Source organism: Chroicocephalus ridibundus, chromosome 1 (assembly GCF_963924245.1).
Source record: "Chroicocephalus ridibundus chromosome 1, bChrRid1.1, whole genome shotgun sequence".
Classification (NCBI taxonomy): Eukaryota; Metazoa; Chordata; class Aves; order Charadriiformes; family Laridae; genus Chroicocephalus; species Chroicocephalus ridibundus.
In genome coordinates, this window is record NC_086284.1 from 130,379,471 (window position 1) to 130,391,109 (window position 11,639).

Consider the following 11,639-nt stretch of genomic DNA (forward strand, 5'->3'; position numbering starts at 1 on the left):
CTTCTGCGCTAACTGATTACTTCATTTTTGTTCCTAGTCTGGAGACAAAGACAGTTCTGCAGGAAGTGGAAGTGAAGATGAGGAGTTTTATGATGCTGATGAAGAGACTCAGATGATCAAATAGTGAAAAGAAGAAACACTGGCTTATTTTATGCTTTTTCTTACTTGCCTGGTCAGTCCAGCTGTAAGATGAGTACTGGGCACCTCGCCTGTCAGGGAATGTCATTGCACAAGTTCCTGTGTTTTTCCTGACTAGGAGAGGGGTTTGAGTAGTGTTCGGACTAATTACACCACTGATGCTCTCCATATGAGACAGCTGTTCAAATTCTTGTGATTCAGAATGACAGTGCTTGGACCACATTTGAAGCCAGGTGAGACAGCAAGGGTGGGATCATGTACTTCTGAAACCTAGGAAATTACCTAGGCTTAGATAGATTTGGACAGATCATCAATGCACATGTTTGTATTTTACTTTCAAGGTGGTTGATTTTGATTCAGTATAAATTGACAAACTCAAAAACATCCACTTTTTTTCTGGAGAGTGAAAGTGGTCACAGAATGTGCTGTGTGCTGCTCCAATGGGAACAGATTCCTGAAATTGTATGTTAAATTGGCTTCTGCATACTGAGTAGGGGCGAGGCAACTATGACCATAAGGTTTCTCTCTCTGCGTGCACACACACCCACCTGTATGTAGTTACAGAATGCAGCTGGTTAGTCATGAGTTGTGTGTAACTTGATGATAATGGAAGGCTGGGAGGAAGGACTACAGAAAAGAGCAACCATAAAGCCTGCAGACATAAAGGACATTACTGATTTTTTTTTTTTTTCCCTTCTGTTCATCAACCAAGTGATTTCTTGGGCTGTCTTATGCATACATTTACCACATGTTCCCCACATCTCAGCACTACTGTTTATAGCTTTGCCTACTTTTCCCACTTTTCCCTAGTCCTCACTTTGCCATAAATATTGAAGCTCAGCAGCTTCTCTGTGCAATGAAATAATTCCGTGAAGGATGTAATTTCACGGGTGGGACATAGGTGAGGTATTTATTACATAGTGTGTGTGAGGTGTCTGTTAGAATATATAGCTCATTTTTGTGGGCCTTATCTGTCTTTATTTCTGCAAGAAACTTAACTCTGAAGTGGTAAGAGGAACCATGGGTTGCTGTTACGTTTTGGAGGTTATTGCCAGGAAGCTGCTAGTATTTATTTAAAATTCTTGTGTGTAGATAAAGTTCTCATTTAAAAAAAAAAAGGGGGGGGAGCAAAAGTATTTGAGACAGCATTTGATTACTTGATGTTGTTTCTTAGCCAGGTGCTTGCTTGAGCACTTGGTTACGTGACCTCCTTGAGGAAGACAACTTCATTCTCCTGTTTATGCTGAACTTCCTGTAAGTGCTTTGTTAGAGGGATATGGAATCTTGAAATATGAAACATGAACATATGAAATGTTCCAGCTACAAAGATGAGGCCTTACAAGGATTCAGTTTTCTTGATCACATTGTCATCTTCATCCTCTAACCTGTTGCTTTCTATTTATTAAGATTAATTTACTTAAAATCCTTAGTTTGCTAATCTTTATACTTGGAGTTCTTAGAAAATGCCACACAATGGCAGCAAATGCATTGTCAGGCTTGACAGCCATTTTTGTGGATGTTAGACTAAAGAAAGATGGATTAAAAAAATTCAAAAAGCTGACTGCTGAATAGTTTCTGGTTAAACTGGGAAGCTCCTTTACTCTGAAAGGAAGTGAAAGCAGAGAGCATCTGAAGTTTGCAGCTAGCTGCTTGAACGTTGCTGGGAAGTTACAGCTGGGAACTGTAAGGCTGAGCAATGAGCAGCTACCCTTGCTGGTGCAGAGGGCAGCCCAGAGACTGAGGATTCACACATGCAGTCCTCCCGCTTGGCCTGAACTTGATCCAGGCATTGACTGAGCAAAGTCAGGAACTTCAGTCCCTATGGACAATGTGTCAGTATTGTTTTGATTTTTGCCTGTGTTATGAGCTTCACTAGAAGAATTCCGGCCTCCAGTCTTCACTTTATTTTTTCCAGACTGTTGAATAGTTGTTGTAGCTATGGCAGGGTACTTTTAAACCCAGCTGGATAGTCTTTCTGTCTTATGTGGTGCTTTTGCATGCAAGAAAATTGCCCCAAATAAGGTACTCAGAAGTACTTGGAAAGGTTGAATCTATTTGGTCAAATAATGTTTTTTAGTTTTGCATTCACATTTTGAATTATGGACAGATGGAAAAAAAAGACTTTTTTTGTTGCTGATGGCATCTAAATAAATAATACCTGCTTATTTAGAAGCATATAGTGGTAAGCCTGGTGATATTAACATGCTGACAAGACGCAGCAGGTTTTTTAGGTGTTTGCTGCCTCTGTCCCTCTTTGGACAATAGGTGGAGTAAGTCCCCTGAGAGGCAGACAGGAACTGTGAGCCTTCCTCACTCCATAGTTTTACTGTCGTCATCTGCTACTGGCAACCCTGGCCATGCCATGGGACACCTCAACATAATTTTCATTAGAACAGTAGGATGTGCTAATGGTTCAGGTGGAGGAGATTGCTCTTTCCAGGACCTGATCTGGGTTTTGTGACAGTCCTCAACTTAAAATTAAATTTACCTGTCCACCCATGCACTTTGATATCATCAGTATACACATGTAGAATTGCAAAAATGAGAGTGACGAAAACATCAGCAATTTTTTTCCATAAAAGTTGCTGCTCTTTTTTAACCTTATACCTGTCCTGTGTTTGCACCTTTCAGATTTTAAAGGGCAGCATCTTTTTTGTGTCAACCATAGGAACTCTCGATTGTTACTCTCCCTGGCCAGTTAATTCAGAAGTTTTATAGATGAGAACCCTCCAGGAGGAGCTCAGCAATGTAGAATCAGGCTTCTTACAATTACTTGCTCTCCTGCTTTGTGTTCTTAAGTCCAAATCTGTTGGGTGCATTAAGTTTCTTTTCAGAGAGGTTTGTTTCATAAGAACTGGCCTTCTGGTACAGAAACCCTGTAGGATCACTTTTCTCTTACCTATAGAGTGTAATGCTTTATAATATTGAGATACTTGTGCTGTATGTGACATTCACTGGGGACAGATGCTGCACAGTGTTTTGTAGCCTACATGGGCAGAATTTTCTGTATCTAGAATGGAGCATTATTGCTAAGCAGAACTTCTTCAGTTGAGCAGTGCCTGCTGTTATGGGTCCCACAACCATGTTACTTGAAAGCCCAAGTCAGAAGTTTGTAATATGTAGCTTTGAAGTTATATGTAAGTAGTCTGCATAGGCCTGATTAATAAGTCTGTGTTTGGGCAGTAAGGTTGCCCCAGGGAGCTGCTGGAGAGCAGAGGCTGATACAGCGCTAGTTATATCATAGTTTATGATGTATCGTAATGCTAAGAGTCTGAGACCCAATATCCTTGCTATAGTTGAGTGAAGTATGACAACCTTATCCCAAATTTTTTTCCAGAGTAGCTTTGTATACTAAGCAGCCTACACTGTTAACTGATTTTTGTGTTGTACAGGCACTAGCCTACCTACACCCAAGATGGGAATTCCTTCCCTGGATTCCTTTGGTTTTGTAGCTGTCAGTTTTTTTCAGACAGCTCACTTAATGGGATTACGCTAGAAATGAGAGAAGCTTTCTCATGGTGCTGACTAGTCAGATCTTAATAATGTCTCGGGTATGTTTGAGATTCTGCTGTCTGGGGACTTCACAAGTGATGCTTAAATACAGCTAGGAATGAAGGAGAATGACAGGTCGTGTGAGACAGCATGCAGGAGAATTAGCTGGAGGGAGTCAAAAGAGTAGAGGATTCAACAGAAACACTTTAGGGCAAGGGTAAATGAAAACACAAGATAGTAGCCATTGGGTGGAAATACCCTTCTTGCTGCTTGTGTTGACTCAAAGCTTCTCCTTTCAGAGCTAGCACTGGTTCCAGGATGTCCTACTGGGGACACCAGTTTCATCATTCCCTTCTTAATATCAACTTTGTTTAGCACTACTACTTTAGTGATGAAGCATTTCTTTTGATCAATATAAAATGTGGCATGCTTCAGTTTTCTTTTGGACTCAGCTTTTCTGTGAGATGGCATGTCACTAAAACCATTAAAATTAGTAAAGCTCTCTTTTGGAGAATGCTGTATGACTGGCCATAGCTTAATTTGTCAGCTTCCCTTTAGAAAGATGGAAAGATTAGAATTATTTGCTGCATTTTTGTCACACAATTGATACTTCAGCCTTCTAAAAGGATTTTACTACCTGTCTATTTTTGATAGGCTGACGAGAATAGAATATTTAAACTGCTTCGCCTGAAAACAAAGCTAATGCTCTCCACCTAGGGTTTGGGGAAGTGCTATTCAGGGACTCCCTGACACACCAGGAACTTGGAAGCTCATGTTAAAGGAGGGCCACAAGTGGTGGCTCGGTGTTCAGGTCAGGGTGTTGAGTGAAGAATGTGTCCACATGTCTCCAGAGACACTTAATTAATATGGAGCAGGTTGTAACTAGTTGCCACCTTTGTTACAGTCAAGGCTTTAAGGATTGCAGGCATATGCTTCTCTGTTCACAGCACAGAATCCATGCCAGGGTTTCCAGACTGTATGGACGTACTGAGCTTAGCAGAATATCCATTGCAGAACCATGGGGAATGCAGTTGAATTTACATTTTCCAGCCTATTGCATCTACGCATATAAAAGCCTTTCACAAAAGAATGCTTTTGTTGTATTGAGGAAAAGGGGAAAGTGAGGAACAAACTTACTTTTCCTAGAGTATGTTAATGGAAACATTTGAGCTAAAACTCTTGTTCCTGAGTCTTCTGCGTAATCACTGGATGCAGATTTAGTTAGTATTATTTTGTTTTAGATGAAGGATGGTGTGCTATGTATACCTTTTTCCACCCTGTTAGAGTTTCTTTGATCATGCTCTTTGACACAGCTGAATCTAGACATCTGTGCATGCGAGTTGTGAGCCTTGCAGTAAATATGTCAGAAAAGCCCAAGAGCGGTGCTATCATTTGATGATGGAAGTTAGTCTGGCCTGACACATTTAATGCCTGTGTCAGAAATGTCTATATTGAGGTGTTTACCAAACAGGAGACTTGGGGTATAGCTCTGTTTTGAGTCTCATTGCTTGTATCTTACTACAAGAAGAATTAAGTGGAAGAAAGATACCTACGTAAGAGAACCTCTGACAGATCTAAATGCAAAATTGAAGGGTGAACAGATTTATACAGATTTTTTCCATGCTGTGTATTTGTAAGTCCAGTCTCTTCCAGCCTTCAGATTTTCCAGGTGCTACTGTTATTTAAGTCTAATAGAGCTGGGTAAAACTTTCAGCCTAACAGTCCGAATTTACTGAACTCTCTCGTCTTATTTCTGGTACAACTTGTTGTTTCTGTCATTCTGAAAAAAGCTCCTGTATTGCCTAATGGGGAACAGATTTTTCTGTTCTAATTTGAAGTGCCTGTTTTATAAGCGTTGTCTTTAATTTCCTCAGTCAACTTGATATGGGACTGTGTGTAAAGAGACATCATAGAATTGGATTATATAAGTGCCAAAGACAGTTTTTGCTGGAAAGCGATGGTCCAAAACTAGTTCTAACTGCATTCATTTGGAATTCTTCCATGCAGCCTGCGAAAACTGGTATTTACAAGCAGCTCTGGAGCTTTAGGGGACAGTGAGAGAGTTACCTTTGTTTCCTTGTCTTTCGTTCATTGCTCAGTTCACTCAAGTAGCTTTTGTTTTTGAGAAACCAAAGAAATTAAATGAAGGATTTAAGATAAAGTGTAGGTTTTGTAGAACATGCAGAATTTATACCATGTAGCCATTATAAAGAAATCTGCAGAGCCTGTTTGCTTCTGAGTTGCAAAGCTCACTCTAAGACCTGATAAAACCTGGTTAAAAGTTGCACATTGGAATTTGTTAGTTCATTTGTCAGTCTTACAAATTAGCATTGCTAATAACAGCTTGCCTGGAGCTTCATAGGATCTAGCAGATTTCTATAAAATATACAGACTGTTTGAGGCATTGATAAATAATAAGATCTAGAGTTTAAATCCCTAGTACAACTAAAATTCACTGCAAGTCAGCCCTATCATGGCTGCTTGTTTGCCAGTAAATAGGCAGGTGGAGAAAAGTTTGTGCAGCAAGATCTGGCTGCCCCCAGATAAATGGTTTGAAAGAATTAATTTGCACTTTCCACTGTGCATGCAGAATGGTGTGGGACCATGGGGTGTCAGGGTCCTCTCATACACAGCAAGCTTATAGAATGGAGTATGTTTAAGTACTTCCCCACCCCATTTGCAAAAGGTTCGTAGAGGAAACATCTTTAGGATGCATGTTACTGCTTCCCACCACCGCATCTGAGGTGCTACTTTGTCAGGAGGCAGTAAAAGTATGACAGTAAGAAAAACCTTTGCCAATATTGAAAGTTATATTTACTGAAAGATATCCCAGAGAGGTATTTGGCACATCCACGTTCAAACAAAATGTTTTTGAATGATGGAAACTTCATTGGGACACAGGCGTTTCTGATGTTAGTTTGTAGGGGAAAAAAAAATTTAAGTGTTGCAGACACTGATGAAAACTGTTATAGAGCAGACAAATGCTGGGTGATTTGTGAGAAAAGAACTTATTGCAGTTGCTGTGATTTCAAGTAAGCCTCTAAGACTGGTTTTGAATATTTGATCCTTGTTGCTCCCCGAAGTCTAACCCAAATCTTATTTTGTTCTTGTGAAAACTTGAGTAAGTTATGTAAAAATTGGAAATACATTTTTCGTATGGATACTTTTATTGCACTACTTTTCCTTCCTGAATTTAATAACTTTGATTTTTTTTAAGCTACCTCTTTATGTTGAGCTTTTTTGTCAGTTTTGTATTTAATTGATTTTTATGAAACTAGAAAATAATTAATTTTTCTTATTTGTGTGGGAATCTATGACTTAAAGACCACAAGTCCTCCTTCTATTTAAAGTTTTTTCTTAAAGGTCTTTTAAATTTAAAGATTTACACTTTTGAAGGAGCAGAATAATTACACACTTAGAACATGGGTTCTCCTGTGTGTACTGTCTGCTTTTAGAAGGGCCAGAAAGCTCTTGATTTTATACTAACCTGAGTTGAGGACATGACTTTTTGGGAGCAATAAAAAGTTTTGAGTTGGGGAGCTTTAATCAATTTAATTTATTGCTAATTAAAGAGCTTTTAATTACTGGTTTTGGTATTGAAAGAAAAAATAAATAAAACACTTAAGGAAAACACTGCTGCTTCCTTCCAGATACCATTCTTCCCTCTCTCCCCCCATGCTATCCCCCACCCCAGAGTGGTCTCCAGTTCCTTGGCTGCATGTTCCTTCAGCAGTGCAACAGGCAGTGCAGGAGATTGGGATCAGGCTGTTGTGCCTGCTGTTCTTTCACTGCTCCTTGTCTCTTATTTAACTGCTCTCCTGTGGGTTTCTTCACCAGCCGCACTCCCTCTAGAGTTGTAGCTCCTCCTGAGTTTACTCTCATCCTCTGCTCAGGCTATGATTTTCCTTTGGCGTTTTTCCTGCTCAGCCGTCTCTCCTTTCTGCTCCTCTTGTGCTGGCATGGTTTTATCCTTTTTAACTCCTACTGCTGTAGCACTGTAATCTTTCTTGTCATTTACTGCCCTTTCTTAAACATGCCTTTGCAGAAGTGCCAGAAACTCCTCTGACAGTGTTGGAGTGCAGTGGATCAGTGCCTGCTGTGCCCAAGATGCAGTGGCCACTAACAAAACACAGGAGGATCCATCTGAACATAGGGAAGAGCTTTTGTGAGGGTGACCAAGCACTGGTACAGGTTGCCTGGAGAGGTTGTGGAATCTCCATACGTGGAGATATTCAGAAACTATCTGGACATAGTTCTAGGCAGCCCACTTTTAGTGGGTGGCCCTGCTTGAGCAGGGAGGTTGGACCAGATGACCTCCAGAGGTTCCATTCTGACCTCAGCCATTCTGTGATTTCTGTGTGCCTGTTGCTGAGCTGGCTGGGACCAGAACAGGGCAGTCTGTGGCCTCTTCCCACACAGGAGACCCTGCAGCCCCCTTGCTACCAAAACCCTGACAGTTATGCTCAATACATGACTGTACAGGGTTTTCTTCAAATCAAGACCTTACAGTTTGGGTTGACGGTTTTTGTGGGTGGTAGTTGGTACTGTATTACCTTCCTGTGTTACTGGTGTTTTGGGTCAAGTAAATGAGACTCCTAAGGATATAACCAGACATTTATAGCCAAGTTCTGTGTCTGGTTACATTTGCATCCCTGCTGATTTCAGAAGACAGCACTTAGATCTCACTTGACCAGAGGAGCAGCCAAAGGGGTAAACTACTTTCTGCTCAACCCTTCACCATCATGAAAACAAATCTTTGTATAGTCTCTGCATCCTGTAGATCCTCATGACAGTTTAATTTGAAACAACAATCGGAAGTCCTTGCCAGTTGAGAGTTGAGTAACAGGAAAGTGGGAATGGGGGGGAATGGATTCACTGCTTCAAACAAAAATCAAGTTGTATATAGTTGGTGTGTGTATTTTTAAATATTTAAATTTGGATTACTTGAATACTGAGTGTTATGAGCCTTCCTATGTTAGAATGACTGGTGTATTTCAGAAGTACTTTCTCTTCTTTAACTGTATTAGTGTGCTGTTGTTAACTCCGAGTTGTACTGCTGAAAAGTCTGGTTTTTAGAATACGTGATTTGAGAAGTCACAACTAAAGACAGCATAAGCTTTTCCACAATAGGCCTTTTATGGTGGTATATTCATATGTTCTGTGAACAGCTGTTGGATCCAACTTTTTAAGATGTTCTTTGCCATACGTGAGGGGCCATAACAAATGTTGAAATATTCAGAATAATTGCACTTACCTATTCTGTTTTCTTAATGTATTTCCTATGCATACTGCCTTACCTGTATGTACTGTACTTCGCTGGAGGTACAAAATATCAGGTTCTTAATTTATAAAATGTAAATGAGTTTTAAAAATATTTCTGTAATACTACATATTTTCCATTGATATCTGTCTTCTGAGAGGGTGATGGTGGTAAGCCCAGGTGAATTTAGTCAAAATTAATATTGGTGGTCTTTACATTCTCACTTAATTTCTGAATGATTTTGATCATTTGAAATACATTTTTTCTTTTAAGATTTTTGTAAAGGCTAACCTATGTTAGTAAGCCAACTTTTAGGTGATTTGTAACAGCTCTGATACTGCCTCTGACTCACACAGTTCATATAATGTCTTTGTAACTTATTTTGTGCCTTTTCTTCCCCGACACAAAATATCTCAATAAAAACAAGCTCTTTTGCAACACTGCAAACCTATTGCACTATTTATTTTTTTTTACTTGCCTGACCCTTTTGTCTTGTTTTCTGGAGGGGGTTGAAGCTCTCATAATAGAATAGATATTTATAACAGACTCTGCAGAAGAAAATTGACAAGGTGGAAAGCAGGTCATTTTGGGATGGCAGTGCTACAAAGCGCCTGGGAAACTGGGACTGTCAGTACTAATCAATATATTCCACTGTATCTATCACAAATCATTTCTAACAAAAACCGGCACCCGTGGAATGTGAGAATCAATTTACTACTGGCTTCAGTTATGCTGATTGATGTTGAAAGACTGGAAACACTTTGGGGAGTTTAGCATAGCAAAAATGACTGTGGTGGTGTAACTAACACGTGTACTGGGGGAGTGCCCAGGAACACTAGTTGGCACTTGACACCCCTTCTTTGAAGTGCTAGCAAACGCACAAAAACTAAGGCCCTGTCCTCAGGGCTTCTGCCTAAACATCGTGGCAGGGGATGGCAGAGTTTGAACATTTGTCTTCATTACCTGGAAACGAGGTGATAAATAGCTTGACTGCATTTCTTGTCCCCTGTCCAGTGACAAAGAAAGTATTGTCTGAATCTGAAAAAAGTGACTGTGGGAAAGAGAGATCAGTGTTCTGTTTTAAATTGCTGTATACCAGAGCTTTTATACCTTTGTATATGCTTCCAAAAAAAAAAAAGTAATTTAAAGATTCTCCTTGAGTAGCTAGTCCCTTGAGCATATGCCAAAGCACTTCATCTATCAGTATTTTAAAGGGTATATACTAAAGAAGTCAGGTGGTCTACATGATAAATAATATTACCAGACCTTGTGTTACCTTGCATTTTATTCTTTGTCAGCATGGAGCTAAGAGCAATAAACCAGCCAGATGCCCGATCCACACTTCCTGGGCACAGACCACTGCTAAAGTCATCCTTTGCTCTTGTATTGCTTACTGCAAAAGAAAAATGCAACTACCTGAAGTATCTCTTCTGATTAATTTGCCGTATGCTTTGTAGAGTCTCCTGAAGCTTTAAACAAGATATTTTGAAGTCTTTTGAACTCGAAGTGTTTTCGTCAACAGCCTCTCTAGAATGAGTAACTAGAGTCTATGGAGCATACACCAGCATCCAAAATCACTTGTATTGTTCATCCCTTGATCTAAAGTTACTGGATGAAGGCCTTCTTTTGTTCTTGTTATTCCCAATTCTTGTGAGCCTTACTCTTATTTCTGGTACTTGAGATACTTAAGATTTTGCTTTAGTTTTCACTTTTGCTGCTGTTTCACCATGGAGATGATGATTGAAGGCCCAGTTTTTCAGACGTGTCTAGTTACATGCTCCGCACAATTTCACCCATAGGCATTCAAATTTGTTTTTCCCTCCTCTCTAATATGTTTCAGCTACATACTGCGGGGAGCTAGTGGCTTAAAGGACTTGGTTGGTTGTCATCTACATGAGGGTAAGGAGTGCCTCTGTAAGCAGCCACTGATAGGGGCAGTATGATCTGCCATACCCAAGGGCTGACTTACATTGACGCACCTTTCTTTTGAAACTGTTAACTTGGGCTGCTGTTGAACTTTCTTGTTCTTTGTCTGGGAACTGGCTGTATCTTGCTGTAACTGGAGCCTGTTTGACTACCAAGCCATGGCACTGTACTCTTTGTTGAGCAGAGATAAGGGAAAACAGGTGGAGAGACCAAGAATGGGGGAAGGGGCCACAAATTACATATGAAAGGACTGTCGTTCACATGGCTATGAGAATTTTTTCGAATTTTTCTTTTTTAATAGTGTAGCTCTAAACTTTTTGTTTGTTGTGGTGCTTCTGCTGTCAGTAACTTTTCACACTGACAAGAGGAGGACACTTCTGGAAGTCATCAAATGGGAGCTGTGGAACTAAAGTGCCATCTCTTGAGAGCAGGGACATTTTGAGGAATGTGCTTGTCCCTTGCCAGTAACAGCCAGTACTGATGTTGAGATGGCAGTGGTAAGTGTTGTCTACCAGCTGCCAAGCAACTATCAGGCAAAATTACTTGGTTCTTCCAAACCACACTGGGCTCAAATTTCACTAAAGTTACCTTACTTCTGCTAGATTCAGCAGTGCACTTCTGAGAGACTCAACTTTGCCATTTCCAGCATTGTCATCTTCCATCTTGTTGGTTACACAGGGACAAGACAAATACTTGTGGTCAAATTCTCTCTGTCTTGGTGAATAAAGGTCTCTAATCCTGATGTATTGCTTGTTTAAGAGCACCTTCAATGAACAACCCTTGCTGCAGGGAGGGAGAAGGAAACCTCAAATTCTTATTGATC

At 40.2% G+C, this 11,639-nt stretch overlaps 1 protein-coding gene across 2 annotated transcripts in view; it reads left to right on the top strand.

Annotated features, from left to right (window-relative positions):
- Window positions 1-9,327, top strand: part of SLC22A15 (solute carrier family 22 member 15) — a 42,973-nt gene extending 33,646 nt beyond the window's left edge. Inside the window, exons 12-13 of one of the 2 annotated variants that reach the window (XR_010073249.1) lie at window positions 38-371; window positions 7,676-9,327. Coding sequence is in view for 1 of the 2 variants with exons in the window: in XM_063351735.1 (XP_063207805.1) it covers window positions 38-124 (87 nt within the window). In the remaining variant the exon portion in view is untranslated. Of the gene's footprint in view, window positions 1-37 lie in introns of both variants that reach the window. The other variant, XM_063351735.1, reaches the window with a different exon arrangement.
- Window positions 9,328-11,639: the final 2,312 nt, after the last annotated feature.